Source organism: Glossina fuscipes, unplaced genomic scaffold, assembly GCF_014805625.2.
Source record: "Glossina fuscipes isolate IAEA_lab_2018 unplaced genomic scaffold, Yale_Gfus_2 86, whole genome shotgun sequence".
NCBI lineage: Eukaryota > Metazoa > Arthropoda > Insecta > Diptera > Glossinidae > Glossina > Glossina fuscipes.
The window spans coordinates 3007032-3030628 of record NW_023998440.1 but is presented as its reverse complement, the minus strand read 5'-3'; the positions used below and the strand labels follow the sequence as shown (position 1 = coordinate 3030628).

General features: G+C 35.0%; 2 protein-coding genes across 3 annotated transcripts in view; one reads left to right on the top strand and one right to left on the bottom strand.

Annotated features, from left to right (window-relative positions):
* Window positions 1-8509, top strand: part of LOC119638239 (ubiquitin carboxyl-terminal hydrolase 43) — a 49348-nt gene extending 40839 nt beyond the window's left edge. The window contains exons 3-8 of one of the 2 annotated variants that reach the window (XM_038034905.1): window positions 2102-2320; window positions 2409-2543; window positions 2613-2747; window positions 4951-6766; window positions 6834-7726; window positions 7842-8509. In XM_038034905.1, the coding sequence (XP_037890833.1) occupies window positions 2102-2320; window positions 2409-2543; window positions 2613-2747; window positions 4951-6766; window positions 6834-7726; window positions 7842-7892 (3249 nt within the window). In that variant the 3' untranslated portion in view covers window positions 7893-8509. The remainder of the gene's footprint in view (window positions 1-2101; window positions 2321-2408; window positions 2544-2612; window positions 2748-4950; window positions 6767-6833; window positions 7727-7841) is intronic. The other variant, XM_038034906.1, reaches the window with a different exon arrangement.
* Window positions 8510-12604: 4095 nt separating this feature from the next.
* On the bottom strand, window positions 12605-23338 carry LOC119638258 (odorant receptor 49b). Its single transcript, XM_038034934.1, has 7 exons — window positions 23045-23338; window positions 22834-22972; window positions 13268-13538; window positions 13103-13202; window positions 12943-13044; window positions 12774-12881; window positions 12605-12706 (listed from the first exon to the last, which is right to left on the bottom strand). Exons 1-7 carry the CDS (start codon window positions 23336-23338, stop codon window positions 12605-12607), a joined length of 1116 nt encoding a protein of 371 aa, XP_037890862.1.
* Between the last annotated feature and the right edge of the window lie 259 nt (window positions 23339-23597).

The window sequence follows — 23597 nt, the reverse complement described above, 5'->3', positions numbered from 1 at the left end:
TATCTTTGGCAAGTGATGTAACTGGTTTCGCAATATAATTTTTGGTTAATGGTGGAACAGGTTTTTCATTGGAAGCAGTTGCAGTTAAAGTCTTACTAGGCTCGATTTGCGAGGCAACAGCAGCATAGGTATTACTTTTGCCAATTCCATGGGCTACAGATGGATTTCTTTCCCGGTATGTGCGTCGCGCTTCGCCCATGCTACAGTAATTTTCTGTTTTGATTTTTAATATTTCACGCATCTGTACAAAACGTGGGCATTGTTTGTCTAACGCTGAGTGTTGATCATTGCAATTTATGCAGAAAATACGGGTACAGCTTTCAGTATGTGGAGGATGACCACAGTTAGCACAAGATGCAGCATTAGTGCATCTTTTCGCCGTATGACCCAGGCGTTGGCAATTTTTACACCTCATAGGATTTGGGATGTATAGTTCTACTTTACATTTATACCACGCCTCATCAACTGTTCGCGGTAATCGATAGCGGTCAAAAGTTAAAATAATCCTTCCTGTAGGAGAGCGTGTTTTTCCGTCATCATTCAGTTTGGCTAATTTATATACTTCAGTCACTCCTTGAATGCCCATTTCGCGAACAATTTCATCTTCCGGCACATGCTTTAAGCAAGGGGCATAAATTACGCCTCGAACCGAGTTAAGTTTCTCATGTAGTTTAGCTGAAATAGCACATAGATTAGCTAAAGAATTGGCCTTTATTAGTTTTTCGGTTGCGCGCGAGTTCCCAGCGAGGACCAGTAAATTCCCATCGCGTAGAATCGAGATCGAGTCGATGTATGTTGTAATGCTATCTAGAGCTTTTTTTGTAGCAAAAGGGCTAATTTGGGAAATTGTTATTCGAGCATCGGTTGAAGAAATAACAATATATTTTTTATCAATAGGGATTATATCGCTGATCGGCAACACCGGAAAATCTGATTTTTTACCTTTTTTTCTTTGGGGGGATGTATCACTTAATAGATAAAATCTATTCGGGTTTTTGTCTGGCGGCCCCGGGGCCATTATGCCTTATTGTTGTCTATTTATTATTATTTTTGAAATAACCATTCACTTGAAAAGGTTTGGGAACTGTGCAAGAAGGTTGGGAACTACTAAAGAAAAGTGTCAAATGTTTTCAATTTTTTATTTTTTTTTTATTTTGTTTTTTTGTTTTCTATTTTTTATTATATATAGACGAAACAAAAGCACATACGCGATATCCGCGTTAACCAGTTTTAGCAATAACACTGAAAAGACAGAAGTTAAATACACAAAAACACCGAAAACACCGAAACAATTGAAAAAACGCAGACGAATAGAAAACACGCACTACACTGAACACAAGTCGACTCGTCTATGTGTAATAATAATAATAATAATAAGCTACTTCAAATAACAATATGGCCTGGTTGATGAAATTCGTAACGCCCATCGCTGCATTAGTTGAAAGAAATTGTCAATATGACTTTGAATTTTGCAAGAATCGCACGACTTGTTTGCATTTTAGTTCGATTGATTGATTGTTTACATAAATCCAAGTCTCATATCTCGTGATGTTGCCTTCCATGACGTCCTGGCAGTCACTTCACAGTAACAATCGAAAGATCCACATTTCTATGTTTGCAAAAACAAGTGTAGCTCTGTATCTTCACAGATGTTAAAGAGAATATCTTCTATTAGTGTTATCTACAAAACTTAAAACCTACAAAAAAAGAAAAATTTTGTGTTCACAACATTAAGAGATGAGTATTCAAATCTTAAAGGAAAAGTACAATTTCTTCAGCTTGAGAGCATTTCTTTTTCAATTGGTAGCAAAATTTGTAAAGTCCATGGATGAAAGCACATTGCAAAGAGTAAACTTAATGCTAAATTATAGTGATTTTATGGAAAAAATTCTTCATAGCGTAGAGTATTTTTTTCTTTTAATATTTGAGATTGATTTTTATTTTATCATTGTTGGCGGTTATTAATTTATCAATTTTTAAACAGCTTTTAAAATGTCTTATGCGTAATTGTTTAATAAACAAGTATATGAAGCTTAGAATGCACTTTGAGTTATTTATTTAAAAGTTTCACTTAGTGTTATGCTTCGTTGTTATCTTTTAGAATAACAAACATCATGCAACCGCAAATGGTCATGCTACCGCCATATCAACGACAACGGATCGTGTACCGCCCATCGGTGGCTATCAATGGCCAAATGATCAAACACCCGGTGTTATGGGTCTTAAAAATCATGGCAATACCTGTTTTATGAATGCAGTATTACAATGCCTCAGTCATACGGATATATTGGCTGAATATTTTGTCTTAGATCAATACAAGGTCAGTTAAGAGTTAATTGAGTGGAAAACGTGATAACATGATAATTTGTCAATTATCATATGTGTATGCTTATGTGCTTGTTTTACAGGCTGATCTGAAACGCCGCAATAAAATCAATGCACGTAAATTTGGTACAAAAGGCGAGCTTACCGAACAATTGGCGAATGTTTTAAAAGCCTTGTGGACTTGCAAAAATGAAAGCGATCACAGCACCAGTTTCAAGGTAAATTAAATAAAAACATTATTAGACTAAATAAAAATATGATTTATATTAACTTATGTTCTTCGTAAGGCTGTGGTGGAACGTTACGGTTCACAATTTCGCAGTTCAACACAACACGATGCTCAAGAATTTTTATTCTGGTTATTGGATAAAGTGCACGAAGATTTAAATACCGCCACCAAAAGGCGCTATAAGAGTGTTAAGGTAAGCAAAAGCAAAAGCATTGCCTTAGTTTATAAGAATAAAAGACTGGGATGACGATGCAGTTTTTATGTAGAAGTTTCTCTTTTTTCAATCCATTGCTTCTTTATCTATTGGGAATACAAATTAGTTCAGTCCGGTTGGGTAAAAGAGGTTGTAATTAGTACTGTAAGGTATAAAATAAAACTGTGACTTCTTTTCATTTCCACGCAACTGTGTGAATTATTGCAATAAAGCAAGCGTGCATAACATAATTCCTTGGAGCTTTGAATGGATTTAATTTTATACCAAGAATAATAAAGTTTGCGGAAAACGTGATTTCCTGGTCAATTTAAGGGATAGGGGCGCTTAAATCCTTACGAGTGATGAACAATGAATGCATTGCAATATCCAAAGCCTAAATAACCATGATAGACAGTAGTAGTAGTAGTAGTAGCATGCGACATTAATAACATATAAGGCTGAATGTCCTTGATTCTAACCAAATAAAACCATCGCTAAGCATTACAATGTTCAATAATTGATGCAATTGCGCCAAAAAATGGGCACAATATACCAACGCAGCGATATCGTGCGTTTTTAGTAAGAACGAATGCAGGAACCAGGAACGCCCTGCGCTCCACGCTGTTACTAGCAGATATTACTTCAACCGATTAACACAAGTTTCAATAGATGACTCATTGTTCGAACAGTGCTTCAATTCTTTTAACGATACCCAAACACTAGCTCCTTTAGATATAGCCTTAGAAGGTGAGGCTATTTTCGAGATGGAGTTCGGAAAATGATAACACTTTGAATAAACACACAAGACTCTGAACAAAACTTCAAAGTTCCAAAAAAGCCGTACCAACCTTATTTGTACAAAATTATTGTACGCGATAGTTGATAAAAACACTGTACGAACAACGAAACTAAAATAATATGATAGGAAAAAGTACCTAAGTGCCATTCTACCTAGCTTTGCACTTTCAGAATAATTGTTTTCAAATTCTAAGCTAGCACGTCGACAATATTCAAACTGGTTTCAAAACCCTTAAAGAAATTGAAAAGAAAAGGAGGGTGTGACACTGTCTGATACAAAAAAGATAACTCTTCCAAATCCAGTCAAGATCAAAGACGATAATCGTAATTATAAAAACGTGTTGTACTTCTGGGAAAATGTCTGAATGTGAGCCAGCGTTAAAGCTTTACCTCCTTGAAGGCAGCACATATTATTCTTATTAATAATTTAGCTGGAGAAATTAATTCTAAGACTAAAGTCTTAAAGCATTAGCATCTAAGGCAATCGGCTTTATGGAAAACTCTAGCGCTCTTAAGATTTGAACCCGCAACCACTGAATTGATAGTCGAGATTCTTTGCCTACTCGCCCTCTCAGGCCGATTAATTCATACTATATTATAAATACATTACAAAAATATTAGAAAATTTATGTAAAATTTGGATATTATTTCTATGATGCTTCCACAATTACTACACTCGATGCTTATTATACGTAAGCTTTCCCATTTAGACAATTCTTAACTCGCAATTAGGTAAGTTTCTTGTGATGGAAATCTCTTCTTTGACTTAATTTACCCATGTGAGTTCAGAGAAAGACAACCGGCAGATCGTCTACATGCATACACAGTGCGTACTCTCTCCTTAATAAGTCGACAAAAATGACGATCAAAAACTGTCACAGGAACTCATAAATTTTTTGATTGTCATTATATGAATGAGGATGTTGTTCGAACAGTTTTCCAAAGCATTTACTATGAATTTTCTTTGAGTATATGAAACAGATGTTAGTTAGTAAAACAAAGATATTCCAGATACCGTTCAAATAAATTATAAACATTAAGATTTAAATGACCCGGTAACCAGATTAAATTAATATATTTATACCACTTGATGCTACACTGAAATAATGATATCATGCAGCTGCTAAATCACAGTTAAGCTACGTTTCTAGCTTCATATGCATTTCATGTGCATGCATAAAAAGAAATGCAGCTGAATTCTTTAAAAGATCAACAAGATAATGACATCTTTGGAAAGCGTAAATAACAATAAAGCAAAAACACAGTGACTAATCAACGAAGGGGGGGGGCACTGGCTACATGAGAAATTTGCCGTCACTTAAGAGGAAATGAAAAATTTTCAAAGTATAGTGAGATGGAGTAAAAGTTAATAATATATTTTTTATTCTTATATGAATATTTGCAGAATAACTACGGCCGTCCAGATGAGGTGATTGCTGCTGAAACACTAGCCAACCATATACGTTGTAACAATTCATTTGTACAAGCGGTATTTCAAGCGCAATTTCGTTCATCGCTTACTTGCCCGCGTTGTAAAAAGCAATCGAATACCTTTGATCCATTCCACTGCATATCGGTACAATTGCCGCAATTGACGCAACAAACAGTATTTGTTACTGTCGTATATCTAAAGCAGCAACCACGTCAAGTGCGTGTGGGTTTAACGGTGACAGCTGGTTCGGCGATAGTGGCCTTGCGTGAACAATTAGCCAAAGATACTGGTATTGCTGGTGACCGTATGGTGCTTGTAGATTTACAAGAGGATGGATTCTCTCGTGTCTTCTACGATTGTCAACCTGTCAATACTTTGGAAGGTAACGATAAGATATATTGCATAGAAGTACCGCCGGAAAAGGATTTAAAACCCGTTGATAGTCCCAGTACACCACTATCGTCTGATCTTTTACTACTAGTGGCGAATGTAAAGAAAACGAAAAAAATGAAAATTAATGAAGATTCAGCGAAAGTGGTTCATACTTATACGTTGGAAAGATTTGGTGCTCCTTTCTGCATGCAAGTGGCCCGCGATTGCTCCTACGCCGAATTACAGAAAAAACTATTACGTGAAATGGCTTCCTTGGTAAAGCCGGAGGTATTCTCTTATTCTACACCATTGAGTGAAATGTTTCAAATGCGTCTACAAGATCCCTCAGCTGATCCAGATACGTATATAGAACAAGTGGAGCATCCACTATTAACCGAAATGATAGATTTAGCATTATCTGTATTATCTTCTGAAGCGGGGCCAGCTCATATCAAACTACTACTTGAATGGCCAGACCCAGAGGCCCATTTCAATAATCTCTCTGACAGTGTAGTAGAACATGAGAGTGTTCCCGTGCTGAAGTTGAATAAATCAAATGACACTGCTACGCTTAGTTTGGAGCAATGCTTAGAACACTACACTAAAGCGGAAACGTTGAGTGCCGAAGATGCTTGGCGCTGTCCTCACTGTCAGCAGTATTTACCGGTTGTGAAAACTCTCGGCTTGTGGTCGTTACCAGATATTTTAGTAGTGCATTTTAAGCGCTTTCGTCAACATCAAGTGAAAGGAGCTAATGCTGCCAAATTAACTACAATGGTCAAGTTTCCCTTGCATTCTTTCGACATGTCACCACATTTGGCTAGAGGAACTAATGAATCCGCATCGGCATCTTCTCTTCTAACCGATATAAGCTATAATTCCACCCATTTTCGACCGAGTCCTTGGCGTAAAAGTCGACCAGGTGATTCCCGCTCCTCTACTCTAAGTTCGCGCGACAATAAAGAGACCCGATACGATCTCTATGCCGTGTGTTACCATCAGGGTGACACACTGGAAACCGGTCATTATACAGCTGCTTGTAAGAACCCCTACGATCGGCAATGGTATAAATTCGATGATCAGCGTGTAACCAAAGTTTCCAATGAATCGCTGCCCGACGAAATTGTGAATAACGAAGCGTATATGTTATTCTATCAGCGCCGAGCATCCGAAAATACAGAGTGCTCCGGATCAAGTAGCAATTCTAGTGATCATTGGGTATCACGTATAGTACCTCCTGCTACGATGAGTAGCAACACCAGTAACCCCTTAATAACAGATAACATAAAAGTTGAGGCTAAAATTGAAAAAATGCATTCCATAGAAGACTTGGTAAAGGTAGAGGCTAATGCCGATTTAAAACCAATCCAAGTTCTTAGTAAGGAAATCACAGACGAGTTGGAAACGAGAAATGAAGGTAACTAATTCAAGTAATTAAATTGCAATTACATTATAAACTTAATTTTTATCGTTCTTATTTACAGAGAATGTAAACTCTGGGGTCATACTTGCTCAAGAGGTTGTGATAACAAACGGTCATACAAATAGTTTAGAGGTTTTAGAAAAGGATTTGCTGTTTGCTGATTCCGATGTAAATGTTCAGACGCAAGAAATATTGGATGGTCGAAATCCCGATAAGGAGAGTATTAATCAAAGAGAAGAAGGAACACAAGATGTACCTCGTACAGGCGAAACCGTGAAAATTGTCAATTCTTTACAATCCATACATGAAAGTAATGCGAAGTCAATTCAAGATGAAAATCGAACAATAAACAAACTGAATAACAAATCGCCAACCACCTTAGACACCGTTAAACAGATTTCGTCGTCACAATCACCGGACACTAAAACGAATCATACTGTTTCCAATACATCTAGTGTAACAACGTCATCCGATTCGTCTATTTCGTCTATGGCTTTGGTTGATTCCTTAGCTGTGTCAGTTAATGGTTCCACTAATTTGCAAAACAAATTCAATAGCTATACAGCAAACGCGGCCAAAGAACAATTATTATCCGCCAATATGAAGAGTAGCAGCAGCAGTATTATTGGCAGTGCTTTACCGGGACACACTTATCGTCAGCCGTGGCATGGTAGCCGTTCAAGCGTATCGGCTGTTGAAAGTTGTGTCACTCAACCATCGATGGCTGCTACTCATCCGTCTTTGCATTTACGTCATTCATTTTCGACTACTTCAAATTACCGGTTACGGGAATGTACTGACACGTTATCTTCATTGTTGCGGAATTCGAACAATACGTGTAGCAAAGATACTTTAATATTCTTGGATCAGCAAAATCATCACAATCATCATCACGGCTTAATGGAAGACGATGACGATGATGACGATACCATTATGGGTAGTAGAACGTTGTGGGTAAGTACACAAAGAAAAAGAAAAAAAAAAGTAAAATAAAACAATTAAATAAATAAATAATTATGTAAAATAATTCGTATGTAATATTCTATTTAAATAAACTCGGTTTTTCCAGATCTCCCCCGTGACACCACATAAACTGATAACCGTATCACCAAAAAATTGAGACATAACTTTTGAAATGTCTTCATTTTAATGATAAGATAAAAAAAAAAAGAAAAATATTTAAATAAATACATTTATATTTTCGATTCATTTATTTGTATGTTTCTTAGATAAATTCGTATAATTAAAAAGGTGAAAATGCAATGTAAATTAATTAATTAAAAAAAATTAATATTAAGCAGAAATTATACAAATATTCAAGCATCCATGTATAGAAATATAAACGATGCAGACTTTATCTTGACATATTACCATATTCGTATATAGGAAATATAACTTTTTAAGGCAAAAAGTGTATTCGTTACTTTAAGAAATTTACTTTACACGTTGTATACAATTGAGAGATAACAGATTTGAAGATTGTAATATAGATAGATATATAGCTAAATATAGTTAAGTATAAAGAATTACCATAAAAATATTGCCGTAAAGTGTTACATAATTTTTTTCTAGAGAAAGAGAACAGTAATTATTTTATATAAATATTAACATTATGTTAAAAATGTTGAAAAGCGATATAAGTGCGTGTTGAAATTTTACTGTTTATATATAATAGCTACATAAACGCGTACATATTGGCAATAAAATCATGTAATATTTATATATTTGTTGTAATAAATTATGAACAGAAATAAATTTTCGTATATCTCCTCAATTTATTTTAAGATTTCAAAAGTCAAATATTTTTCTACTTATTTCAATTTACATCACTTGTGATGCAAGGGTACATTAAGCTTGTGCAGACTTAAACGTAATACGCAGAAGGGCTTAAGGTAGACTCATATTGTATTATACCGATCTATTCAGAATCACTTTTCGCCCGCCTGTCCTTCTTATTTTTTTTATATTCCATCTACAGGAGATATTCCATTGAAATTCCGTAAGGTGATGTGTTTTGGCTCAAAGACGAAAACTATTGCAAATAGTTTAGATCGGACCACTTTTTCGATCACTTTCCATAAAACTGAATGTGAAGCGAATAAATGCACAGTGGTGTATAGATGAACTATAATTCGCCTACATTAATGCCTATTAAGAAGACAAGTTTAATGTATTTTATTTTGGGCGAGGTTAATTTTTGCAATTAATTACACATAAAAATTGTTTTTGTATACATTATTTGAAGAGCTACGTTAAAACGTTCAATATTAACATCTCCACCGAATTAGCCATCCGGCAAAAGAAAACCATAATACTACCAATCATAAGCAATAAACCACTGATAAGAAAGAATGCTTTCCTACAGGTAGGGAAACCTATACGGCTTAGATATCCAAAATATTGCTAAAGTAATCCCCCTTTACCATCCAAATTTGTTGGCCACCCAAGAACCACCTAATGACCCAATTGCTCCACGTATTGATTACATTTTATTTTTAAACAATTATTAACTAATAATTACAATTAGTAACTAATAATTATGCATCTATAGAAAATGTTTCGTTTCTTTTTTGTACATACAAGGTAATATAAAATGAAAGCAATGGTGGACAAGAAACAAGCGCAAACAGAGCTATCTAGCAGGGAATATCAGTTCATTTTAAAAAAGTCCTCAATAACGGCATAAAAACTACCATCGCGTCGAGACATCGCTACCACTGTAGATGCTTTACTGCATTCCTCTTCCTCTGACGGAGGATCTACCACACAGCAATCACCGATCTTGCAAACAGCTACGTTTATCTCATACACACTTATTCCGAATTACCCAAACTGTGAAATTAAATTTATTAATTTTAATTTTTATTAAGAGATTTCTGTTTCTTGGTGAAACTTGAAGAAATTGAAGGAACAGATGTAGGTAACCGTAAAGCTAGCATTGACAACCTTGACTTGGATAATGCCTAAACCAATTCAGGGTATTTTACAATCTTGGAAGTAGGCATGGTTAGTTCCTGTGATGAAATCTTAAAATCGACTTGGTAGTTCGATTCTAACAACAAAGCCAAAACGACAAAATGACACAAAGCTTTGTCAGTGAAAAACGCAAAACGGCAAAACGGCAACCACTAAAAATGAATATATAACACGTAAGGTACAATAATATTTGTAAAGTTTAAGAGCGACAAATTGAGTGCATGTTTACCGATGTCTGCTCCGATCCGCAAAACGTTCACGGACTACATATGCCAGCTTTTCTGATATTTTCATTTTGCATAATAAAAAATACACAAATTCTCTGCCTAAGATTATTAAGAGTGAAAATTAAAATCGCCAAGGATATCATTCGTACCTCCTCCTAGCCGTATCTACTTCCGAGCAATGATGAAGTAATGGTTTATATATTAATGCTAATAATGTATCGAAAACCTTTGAATCCTTCGGATCTTTACAAACAAATGCTTCGAGATAATCAAATTTGCGAAGTTTTGAATGTTGTTTCCGAATATTATTGACCTTAAGACAAAAAAAAAATACCACGGGTGGAGAATGGAAAGAGCACAGACCACAATTATATGATTTCCTGACTGCAACCTGAAACGCATGTTGATGGTAAGAAAGGGAACAGATTATGTTCAGTTTACTCTGGCTAAGAGAGCAATTTGAGACGGAGCACTTTTGACCGACTGTATAATATAACAGAAGTATAACGGATGGATCGATTAACTCCATTTTTGGGATTTGATTAAATTTTAATATCAAAGCACTTCATTAGCTCCTAACTGTGCATATTCAAACGAATTTCTCTAATAGTAAGTATTAACGCTACTAAATGACAAAATCGTTTTGGCCACTGAATAATAAATAATTTTTGTCAGAAGCCAATCTGATGAACTCCGTACTATAATGTATTTATATCATAATAAAAATCTATTTAACCCGCACTATTTTCCTCTCCTACGGGGACATCTGTAAGTTGTTCGTTTAATTTCATGATTTTCGTTAGACGAGAGCTGTTATCGCTCGCACGAGTAGATAAAATGTAAAGTAGTTGTGTTCGAACTGCCACAAGTGAAGATGCTTATAGATTTCAATTTTATTGTGAATTCTGTTTTTAAAAAAAGTGAATTGTTGTAACCTTAAAATGGAAGGCAGAAAGCTCGGTTCGAGAAAACGATCTTGTATTTATTCGGTTTCGTCATCTGTTTACAGCAATGAAAAAATCGCAGCCAATAATCCGACTGGACGAAAAAGAAGCCGTAATCCTGGTAAATGGGACCGAAATGTCCAAAAGCATAACAGAATAAAAGATTCAGGATACAGAAATGGAAGTGGACGTTCAATATCTGAAAAAACATTTGCTAATCTGCCATGTCGATGTCGTCAAAAGTGCAATGAAAAAATCATTTCGGATGAAGTTAAAGCTGCCATGGAGGCGTTTTATCAGTTAGAGAGTCAAGTTGAGCAAAATATTTTTTAAAGAGGGTGCGTTAAAGTCAAAAAAAATAAAAAAAGGGGTCCGCAGAGTAACAGCAAAACTCCGAGATCACGTTCTTTCACGTATTATTTTCGCAGACTCGGACAGGTAATATTTCGGTTTGCAAAAAATATTTTATGAATACCTACCAGAAGGAGAAAATACTTAAGTCAGGGGCATAAAAATATTAAGAAAATGTAGGAACTCGTGCAATGTACAAAAGAAAATATAGAAGCAGTGAAAGAAAAATATTATTACAATGTATTGTCGACTAAATTTAATTTGCATTTTAATCAACCGTCTAAAGATACGTGCAAAACTTGTGATTGTCTACAAATAAAAACTGAGTCTTCAGACAGTGAGGAAATGAGAATGGCAAAAATTGAAAAGGAAAATTATTTATCTGGAATGAACTGGATTTGGGGCTTCCGTAACAATATGTTTGTATAATGACATTTTTCCGTAATAAAAGAATAATTCAAAGACTGAATTTGAATTAATAACTTTCTTTCATTTGCCAAATCGATTAACTCCGTAAAACAAGAAGTTGAGAAAAATGATAAAATATACAAGTTATTGTTAAGACAAGAAAAGAAAGTCTACTATGACTCATGGTAGAATAGATTTATGGTTTCTTTTTTTAGTTTCCGAAGTATGCTCAACGGACAGAATTTGTGGACACGTTCATGGGACAAGAGCTTCTAAAAATTAAAGTCATCCATTACAATATTTTTGAACTTTCTTTGCCCTTCTTTCCCTATCTTTTCTCCTCTTTAATATATATTAATATTATAATAAAATTTATTTATCTAAGGGATTTAATGCTGCATTTATTGTAGAAGTTACAAATTTTAAACATATATTCATCTTTTCTTGTCTTCGTAGAGCTATTTCTATTAATGAGTATTTGTATTACAATCGATTTCCGTATATAAACAGCCGTATTTTGGTGATGTGATAGCTAACTAATTGTAAGAGGAGGCAAAGGTCTCCTTCTGATTGCTCTTATGATCTCGTATCCAACTTGCCATTTCGTAGTAATGGTTGAGATAAAGCTCTTCAAATTTGGGATAAAACAAATAAACAAATGATTGCCTATCGACGTCTCAGAATACGTTTGTAAGTAGACCGGTAGACGATCAAAGCTTCTTCATAGCAATTAGTAAAAATATAGGTACATACATTAATTATTAAATTGAGAATTCCACGAGTTTTGATTAAATTTCTCATACACATTCTCACATAAGTTCATATATTAATTTTAGATTTAATTCAAGATCTCTCTCTTGGCGAAAATTACAAAGTTTTTTTCTGACTTTCAAACCATATGACTTTTTATGGAAAAAGTATTTTAATTAATCGTAAACGCGTTTCAATAAAGTAAAATAAGTATATGAAGCATTTAATAGTGATTGAAATAATTCCATAGTCATTGGATAAAAGTTGCCGACTTTAATCTGAAGACGAAACATTTACAAAAATAAGAAGAAGATAATTATATGATTTGAAAAACATAATAAATACCGAACAAGGCTTCTGAGCTCTTAATATTAGTAGTAAAATATATTTTTGCACGGTAGTATCATGAGTAAACCAATCAGTTTCGTAAGCTGCTGCAGCTATTGCAAAATTCTAAAAAAAAGTTCTGAGGATAAATTTCTTAAGTACACAATAAATGAAAATTACTTTTTACTTCTTGCCGGAGTTCGTTAGCGTACCAATACAGAGCCAAGATTTGTGCCAAGATCATTATAATGTAGGCGCAAACTATAATTGCTTGTCCGGACGAGTTGACCTGAGAATGAGTACAAAAGAAAAAAAATGCCTTATGCTGGCTTTCCACTTTTACTTACAATTATTAATAGGAATAATAGAGCGCAGAGTAAGGCCCCAAAGGCTAGAAATTCCAATAGAAATATAAAAGTGCAAAGACCGTTAACCGCTTCGATAAAGCTTTAATTATGCGAAAATTAATCCTAGAAGAAGAAAACTTAATTCCAAACTCAACGAAAACTTACTTAATAATCCGTATTTGATATTTGATGCAACTGATTATTTCTGCATGAATTAGTTTTGGTTGATCCGCAAATCGATGTAAAGTACGTAGACGATGTTGTAAGGTTTTGCTCATCACAACACCAAACAGTATAAACGAAACTATGAGACTAGTGTAGGGTATATACATACAGCATCCTATCGGAGTGATGCACATTTCAAATATATACCAAAGCTCATAAAACGGTGAACTGTACTCATTGATTCCTGGTATAATGCTGCCAAAAGGTAACACTTGCGTTGAAAGTAAATAAAAAATTTATTTTTTCATTTTTACTATTGGTTCGCATGATTTGAAAATGGATTTAAAACTATATAAACATGCTTGGTGTATAGGAAGACTGTTTCTTAAAACGAAATCCTGAAAAGAACAAATTTTTTGCGTGATCTGATTAGGCACAGAGAATAGAAAAGCGATTACTGAGAAGCTTCTCAGCTTCCTGAATTTTTAATGTTCTTGCATCGACAGGTCGCGAAATTCGTTTGCAACATTATTTCTGGAAAACGCAATGAACCAGACGGTATATAAACCTGTCTTCTTTCTTTCTGCGGCGTTTCCTTAAAATGTAATTAAATATCAAAGATTGTTGACTGTTGACTGTTGTTGTTGTGCAGAAACTGAATGTAATTACCGACAATAAAAGTTCAATACCAGATAAACAACGCTTTGTTTCCTCTCACCTACACAGTTTCGGGTAATAGGAATTTTGACGGAAATCAACCGTCATAGCTAATCTTATAACCTGGTAGCTTTGGGAGCTACGGGAACGCCTGTGATAAAGCTCTTAGATGTTATAAGCATGTAGCGCTTCCAATGCGTATCTGTCGCACAACGAAATTGTGCGCAACGTGGAAGACTGTATTATAAATATCATGCTGTGTGCCTTTGAGCTGGGTAATCCATATCAGAAACAAGTGCCAGAACCGCTAAATTAGTTTATTTACGCTTGAGGGCTTTGAAGAACCTTAAACGAAACCTTCAAATTTTCGTTTAGGATTTGGATGAGATAATTTACGGCTTCGAAAAGTTTTGCCGCCTTCCATGCTATACATGATTCGGTTCGGTCATATGCAAACTTAGGAAGACCAACATCCTTCAGCACCCGGGAGATTTATCGAAAGTGAACCCACAGCTCTCCAAGCTACCGGGATCTGCAGTTCATTTGCACGGATGCATCGCAGCCCGTATTGAAGTGAATCCTCCCGCGGCCAAGGCAATAAGAACAGCCGCTACGCAATCGGATTTATTCCGAATCGCATTTGCATCTATGGAGTGTAAGAATTCTTTAATCGATTGATGAGTCAATAATATTGGATGTTCTTGACTATTTTGTCTTATTCGTCAGTGGGAAAAAGAAAGAGCGCCGCTCACGGTCGAATTGAAGATGAGGATGATAGCGATAAAGACGCGGCAGAAAAGAAGGTTGCCGTCCATTAAAGTGAAACAAATGTGAGATGTTTTGTTAAACAAATAAGTTTTTAGAATTAAAAATAAAAAGTTTTCACAAGGTTTATAATTTATTAAAGCAATAAAAATGATCTTTGATTTATTAAAATCTCAAGCGCACGAATAACAATATTTAATGTAATCAGCAGAAATAAACATTTTTCTTCTACTACCAGAGTGAACGTTATAATGAATAGTTTTCTCAAAAATATTAAAGCGAAATTCATAGACCGTTTCGAGACTGTCAGCCCTTGACATTAGAGAACCTAGCTTAAAAATAATTTCTATGGTACGAAAGCTCAAGAGCTTACTCTTCGGATTGAGCAAGCTTTGGTGTGCTTGATTGATTCTTGAACTAAGCCATTAGAATTTTTTGCAGCTACACATATAGTTCTACAATTAGAGAGGTAAGCGTGCACCCATCCCTGCGTAGTGGTTATGTAAAAGTATATTATGCTGTGGGCTATAAGAGTTCATCGGTCAATAAGTATATGTAAGACTGGCGGCAGTAAATCTTTCCATCTGATACATTTTGGATCTCCCACACGTAATGGATCTACGCAACGCTCTAAAATCTCTATTAAATGCTCGTTAGGAAGTGTTTACAAACCCAGACATAAGTGTTATGAAATGATAAGTTTGCCTTTAAGTTAGTTCCATCTTTAATAAGCCGTCAAGAAAGCATTTCAGGGAAGCAAACGTTTCTCTCTATTTTAAAAACTTTCAATACCGCAACCTTGTAGCAAACAATCCCAAATTTTTATAAATTCGTCACGCCCCAGTTTGTTCTCCAGAATGTTAGTGCATTGCCAAACATTTTCTGATGGGTTTTAAAAATATCTCTCAAAATTGTACCTTTTTTTGGAAGTACTTGGCAGTAATTTCTGTAATTGCGACGATCTACGTCGATCATTGGGCGTATACATTTGCTTTTCTAAAATTAATGCTGTACTATCTGAAGAAAACTCCAAACAGATTAAAAAAACCAACAAGAAAGGATGCGTTTCATATCAAACATTATTGCCAAACTTTCTTTTTTTTTTTGGGTTGTGGACCAAGCCAATAAATCTGCGGCCTAGTCCATCTAAGTCAATAAATTTGTGGCTTAGTCCATCTATGTCCAGACTGCCAAACTTTGGTTTTCGAGTAGGACGAATATTTAAATTGACCAGATGTTCTTCTGTTCGGAACACGTGGTCTTGGCAAAAACAAAATACACAGTCCCGCGTCTTTGCAGAAACAAAACTGACGTTTTTTATTTGAAGTTAAACTGTTCATGTTTTAGTATTGGGTTTTTTTTTGTTTTGTAAATGATAAGACCAGAGAAACTTGATATGATGATCTCGTGCTGATTTAAGCGGTTTAAGGCTAAGGCAGTTCACTTTTACGTACATTCGTGATATGTCAATTTTCCATATGACCCTTTGCATTTAATATCGGGTAGTTTGGGCCCTTTTGGTGCCGAAATGCCAGTGCAAGTGCTTTTGGGGATAGCCATACATTTAAGAAAACATCAAAAATGTCGAAATGAATCTGTCAAGAAGAAATTAAGGAAGCCGAGAAGAAATGCAAGCAAATTTGCAAGAAAAGCACAAATTTTCGGCTCTAACGAATTTTTTCTTTCCTTTTGGTTTCACGGAAGCAGCGGCGATATTTATAGTTCCCCGGACGAATTCATAATTAGAATCCCAGAAGTTTAAAGCGAAAACGAATGAAACAAAAACAAGTGAAAGCATTATAGTCGGACTAGGAATACCCTACAACAAATTGTCTCACACAATTCTTATTTTTACCATAGAACACGAAAGTTATGCTCTGTTTTCATATGGATTTGCTATTATGGAACAGTCCATTAAAAATTAAAAATAAATAAAAAAAATAAAATAAAAATTGCAAATAAACGGTACTTTCCATAAGAATGGTAGCGATCAAGATGTTTAAAATTCAGGACAATTAATCATTGGCATCAATTCTCATCGTGAAATATTAAAACCTAAATTTTTCTGCCCTAACAATAAAGGATGTTAAGAAAATTGGCCCAGCCGGTCCAAAGTTTTCAACGCAATTTGAAATGTGGTAATGCTATTAGTTAGTCAAGTTCATCACAATATCTAAAAACTTGCGACATGTAGTTTGAACACCAAATACATGGACAGACATCAGACGGACAGGCAGATAGACAGGCTTAGGTCGATTCTGAAAATGATTCTGAATTGACCGGTGTATTAAAAAGTGGGTCTATTTTAAGCCTTTCTGCGTGTTACATACGTTCGCACAAACTTAATATATCCCGTAGCACGAGGGGTGCAGGGTAAACAAACCGTATTAAGTGATTTCGTCAAGAAATTGCACATTCTTTTCGTATTGCTTTCTGGCGCATGCTGTTGATCGTATTAACTATTTTGGCATAACTCTCTCTTGCCAAATTCAAGAAAATGGAGTCAGTACTAAAATGTGTGCCAACAACGAAATCTGGGGTTTATGCACATTTGTAAGAGTTCGACGGTTGTCGCTATAAACTACGCAATATGTAAAGGAAGGTCATGTTGGCAAATAATTATTTTTACAAATTTTTTTGCATCTTCCCTGTTCGATGGATACTTCCCGGGCTCATTTTTTAACCTTCTATATTAACTACTAATACTACGCGTTTATTGTATGAGAAATAGTTGACGATGCGGAAGTAAATAGAAATTTTCATTAATATGACATTTCATGAGACAAGCTACACAATACGCAATCGATCAAAACAAACGTGTGGACTTCAACTATTTCTAAGACTGTCTCTTTAGACTGTATATGTCTCCCTATACTGTTTGTGTATATATATGCACATGTTTGTTTAGAAGAATATTATAATAATAATAATAAAATATGAAGAATATTAAAATAAGAGAGCTCATCTCTTTGTCGAACATATTACGCAATGCTTTTTTAACCCTTACGGTTTTATTTACATTTATGTTCTCGCCTGAATTAATTATAGTTTCTTCTGATTTTATTTCGAATTGGTTCGTTGGAAAATGTAACAAACATTTTTATTAATTATTTTTACAGAGAGCAACCAAAAAACCACTATCGGGGATTGGGGTATCAGTTAAGCCAAATATTAGGCATACTGGGTGGGAATGCTCTGAGTGAATGAAGGATTCAGAAGTGGTTTTCTCGATTCTGTTCCGGAGATTTCGATCTCAAACATGCATCTCGCAATCATTGAAAAAGCCGAATGAATTCTGCAAGAGAGAGAAGAGCGAGAACGGCACGTAAACTGTCAGGAAATAGCGGAGGCACTAAACACCAACCACGTAACAGTTTGGAATCATTTGAAAAGAACAGGGTACAAAAAGAAGGTCGAATCTGTGGAATGTCTTAATATATTTTCTCTATTCTCTTTATTCTCTTTGTTCTGGAAACTGAAAAGTTCTAAAAAGAGAGAGAAGGAGTAATAGTAGCTAGCAAAAGATTGCGACCAAATTGAAAGTAATTGCTTCGTTGTTCAGTTGAAACATTTATTTTTAACGAAAATAAAACTTCAATATTATTCATTTAGAAGGTTTACCCTCGTAAACCCGATTTTGGGTTTCTTGTTTTACCAGTTAGCAAGGATAAGGTTTACAATAATTTTCAATCTTTGCGAATATATTCTGAAATAGAACGGCAAAAATGATATCCGAATGAGAACATGGTCTTCAAAAGTTATTTTCGCGCTTCCTATGCGATTGTCTACTGGAAGAGCCACCAGCGAACAATTCAGACAAAGTACTCGGGTGTTACGACATGTGCATGGCTATTCAATTACAAGTGGAGTGCTGCTTAAGGAGGTGGAAGAAAAGATAAAAATTTAAATATTTTCAAATATTTGCAAAGTAAAATATTTGCCTCGAAATTGGCCGAGTGTAAAATACTACTCTTGATGCTGTTTCTGAGTTGGTAGGCACCAATGTACTTGCCACTAAGGTCATCAAAAACTTAAATAGAAATCTTTATGATATAATTCAGTTGTATGAAAATTTTGCTGATCCTTTCAGTTTATGGGAATGCAAACTAACAACTCGAAAATGTTCGCACCATAATGATTCTCACTTAACAGAAGTTATTGCGTTTTCCCCAATTTATTTATTCTACAATATTACACATCAATTTAAAGAAAAATAAAGCTTTTTAATTTATACATAAGTAATTTCAATTTTGCTAATACTGGTCTACGTTTTAAATATATGCAAAGTTTTACAGATTATGTTTTAACTTTTGGTACAAATTGCGTTTTAAACACACGTACGCATATATATTATTACATTAAAAGGGATGGAAGAGGGGTAAACACATTTCATCAGTGAATTTATTTACTGTACGGTCTAGGTACGGGTACAAATTCCAATGCCATCTTTGTCTTTATCACGTTTGTACGGAATTTTACTACGGTTGCGAGGTGTTCGTGCTTTTCGACGGGAACGACCAGGCAAGGGCGAACGATCCCTGTAGGATTTCTCACCAGGGGAAGGGGAGTATTCACGAGAAAGAGTAGGGGGCGTTTTTAAATTTGTTGAAGTCGTTTCACTTCGGCTGAAAGCTGGCCAATCACTAATAATGGGTGGTGGTGGCGGTGGGGGCGTAGATTTTCCTTGATCGGTTTCCTCTTGTTTGCATGATTCACGTGAGTAATTTGGACCATCGTCGTCATATCCCAAACGTTGTCGTTCCTTTTTAATAAATTCATTTCGCGCCGAGGGGCACGCACCCTCCGGTTGTCGCAAAACACGAGCATTCTCAAGATACTTTTTTGGATCATAGTCTTCAACTTCAGTATTATCCCAATTTTCATCAGTCTCGATGGGTTTATGCTGGGGATGGTCCTCCAATTTCGGTACACAATTGTACTGAGTAATCAATTTGCGATCGGGACAAATATTTACATGGTTAATGAATTCCGCATCTGTGACCAAGTGCGTGTTATTGAAGGGACATTTCTGCAACTCCACATTGAGATAATTGGGACGGCATTTAACTAGATGTTTAGCCAAACTTTTCCGTAGCATCATATGTGATTTGTTGTATGGGCATGCAACCATATCGTCCTCATTTTGCGGAGCAGACATCGTAAGGGAGCCTTATTATTCTTAATTTGTTTCTTCCGCTTTTTATAATAGCTGTCGAAATCTTTTATTCTTCTTTTAAAAAAATTGATAATGCAAAACGTTTGTCACTTTGATTACAACTTTTGAAAAATAAGTCTAAGAAATCAGCTGCGTTTTCAAAAAGTAAATTAATAGTGCTTGCATTCTATAAAGAAGGCTTGCCACATGTACTGTGAAGAGGTTAAAGGAAAAAGAGAAACAGAGAAGAAGTTGGAAATAATAGGTTTGAACGAAAAGCTAGTGGTAATCCCCTATGAAAAAGCAGTTTTCGCTTTCCTTTTCAGCCGTTTGACAAAACCTCCTGAATTGCAAAGCGAAAGCAAACTCTCAGCTACGTGATTAACCCGCACGCGGGACTAAGAACTCAAAGGTCGCGGATTCAAATTTCATGTAAGTCATCTGGTAGCCTCTTCAAACTCTCATTTTGTAAATATGTTTACACATTAAATAAATAAAAATAAATTTGATGAAAATCGTCAAAATACTACAAACTTGCATAAGCCGACCAAAGAATTGCAAGGTTTTTCTTTGGAAGCTAAAAAACAAAAGAAAGGGGGCTACTTCTGATTGGGAAAAAAGTATCCTTTTATCTTCCTAAAAACTTTCGGCCAATTAGCAATTTTCCTGCTCTACCAATAGCCCTTGAGCGCCTAACGACTGATCCAATTGGAGTAAATTTTGAGTATTTAGAAGTTAGTTTACACTAATCAATTAAAGCTCGTACGTCTGGTCACAGTTGCAACACGCCAGGGGTCAATATATGGAATATATTCGTTCGCGCTTTGATTGATTTCTCTAAGGCCTTTGATATTCTTGACCACAACTTATGACTGCAAAAGACTGAATCTTATGTTGCCTTCAGCTCGTGTGCGATGAATTTGATTACATCTTACTTGGGAAATCGGCATCCACGTGTGATTGTTGGCGATTCTTCTTCAGAACTAAGAATGATTTCTTCTGGTATACCTCAAGGTTCAATTTTGGGGCCTGTCTTATTTAACGCCTTTGCATATTGTCGTGGTTGCAACATTCACTTATGTGCTGATGATGCACAATTCTATCTCTCGCGCTAGCTTGGACTTGTGGATTTGGACATGTGTGCTTCAGTGAAGAAATTAAGATTTTGATCTTACCACTTTCTGGTCCGACTTGAATAAATTAAAGTTGAACGCAAGCAAAAGTGAAGCCATAGTAACAGCAATGATTATATATGATATATATAATTATATATGTAAACATTTATAAGCTAAAGTTCTCTCCCATTTTATGAAAAATTTATAATTTAAACGTCTTCTCCAAGCCTGGGAGGTGTGCCAGTCCGCATTGAGTTTGCTGGTGCGGTCATGAACTTTTGTTTTTAAATTTAACTCTTGGTTGAGCGCTGATGGGCAGATAGGTAGGGTTCTAATTTAGATGTAAAAGCCAAAGGATATCCCTAGCACCCACATTATTTAAGCTTTGCTTTTCATGTCTTGATATACTACACCGCTTGTGCTACAGGATACATTAAGTTTGGATGGACATATGTAATGTGCATATGGGTTTAAAATAGACCCACCTTTAATTATACCGATCGATTTAGAAATATTTTCCGTCTATTGTCGGTCTGCCAAGTAAATTTTTGTTCAGGCTACATACAGATAGCATTTTTTGAGATATATTGATGAAATTTGGTACACTGACGTGGTTTGACCCAAGGACGAACTCCATTCAAAAAAAGTTTGGATTGCTTTTTTTCGATCATTCCTCATATGACGCTCTATTTTCAAAAGTTGTCATATGAAAAAAATTCAGTTCTTAAAGCTTGTCGACAAAACCTTGTTTGAACCCTCTCCCATATAACCGTTCCTACGAAAACTGAATCTTTATATAGAAAAAAGATATAATTTTTAATGCGGTGAAAATTACTTCTAAATAGTAATTTGACATAGAAATTAACCTTACCGAATTTGGACCACGAAGGTCTCTTGTGTGGATACCACTACTTACAAGAATTCCTCCATATGGGGCACTTCTCATAAAAAGTATGCTTTTGCAAGAAAATAATGCGTAACTTTTGGTGTATTATTACCAAAACGAGTGAATAACTGTGTTAGGTGAAGTGGTAGGCAGGTGGATACTAGTTGATCTCGCCTGACTTAATGTTAAAATAAAATCAATAGTTAAATGCACTGCTTTCTCTGCAAAGTTCACTTCAACGCGTATTCATAATATTATGAGAAGGTTATGGCTCTTCTCATCTTATGTTGCAATCTTCGCCAAGTTAAGACTAACTAAACGCTTTCGTGTGCCGCTCATATTGTATGGAGCGAACGTATGTATATGACAAGTTAGGTTATGTTTGCAAGTTGCCGTAAACAAGTGAGGCAGTTACATCTTCAAAAAGCGGAGATATGATAGTCCAATCTTCCGACATATCTTAACATCGGAAATCTTTTTAATTTTTTATAATCTATAACCAGATCAGGACCTTGGCTTTATTTTTTATATGGTATGATGTACTCATAATGTAGTGTATGGTGATGTAGTTAATCTTTACCGTTGTTGACGGTTGTGCCGACAGACTTTCTATGCTTTTACTGACACAGTAACTATTAGTTGTGGTAATGATTATCATTATATAATGGAATTATTATTAATTACTAACTATAATAAACGTAGACTAAAAAAAAATAAAAAGAGGAAAATTCACGATTGAACTGTAAAGCGAAGAAAGTCTTTTTCGCGGAAAATTCGCAAACCATTCAGAACCTTTTCTCAGCATTCGTGGTGGACCTATCGACGTCTCTTTAAGACCTCGGAGATAATAATGCATTAAAAATACATCTTTTCCTCCTTGAAGTATAAATAAGTTTTTTTGTGCTAAATTTATTCATATATATAAATGAGAATGTAACTATAAAGTATAGTAAACAATGTGCATAACAATGAACAAAGTCGCATTTACCTCTGTCCACTGCTAATGAAGGATAAACGCCAAAGCCAATACAAGTAAGCAGACCCAAAAATAAATTGCCTCTAGCCATTATTATCCCTTTCGAATTGACTTCCAATAAAAGATCTTTTACGTAATCGTCCTTTGATTTCTATATATATTTAATATCAAAACAGTACAACTCTCATCTCTCGATTGCTGCTAGGAAATGCAGTAATCTCACCTTTAAATCATAGAATAATTCTACCAAATCATAGATAACTTGTTGATATTTTTCATTATCATAAATCATAATATATGCCCTTAAGATTGTATTAAACCATAATACAAGCATATATGAGTTTCGTATAATTGAGTCGATGCCCTCGTTAGTTTTAAACATGTACACGAACTGAGTGAACACCAAAAACGTAGTGGTTGGTAGGCATATGTAGCGTCGCCAATTCTTTTCAAAAAGAAACGACCAAAATTTCAATATTTTCACATTCATATAAATTAGAGGAATATCTTCAAACATTTGTTTTTTTTTAAATATTTCTATTCTTTAAAAGTTATTTTAAGATGTATGTTAAAAAGACACTGTCAATGAATTGCAGCTGTCTTTCAATATTTATAGCAAATGTGTTTACATACCGTATTGTGTGGCAATCAATAATATTAGTGAACTATGAAATTATATTTTATGTAAAGGATACAAATGATTATTGTGATAATGATTAGTTATCAAAATGATTCAGCAGCTTTTTTATACCTATCACCGGAGCACGAGCGATATA

Bases quoted from the DNA above. Each gene is read 5' to 3' on its own strand.
- LOC119638258 (XM_038034934.1), bottom strand. From the start codon at position 23,338: ATGTTTGAAGATATTCCTCTAATTTATATGAATGTGAAAATATTGAAA. The intron at 13,203-13,267 runs GTAAGTTTTCGT...GCATAATTAAAG, and splicing joins TATCAAATACGGATTATTAA to CTTTATCGAAGCGGTTAACG. The intron at 13,045-13,102 runs GTAAGTAAAAGT...ACTCATTCTCAG, and splicing joins TATTATTCCTATTAATAATT to GTCAACTCGTCCGGACAAGC.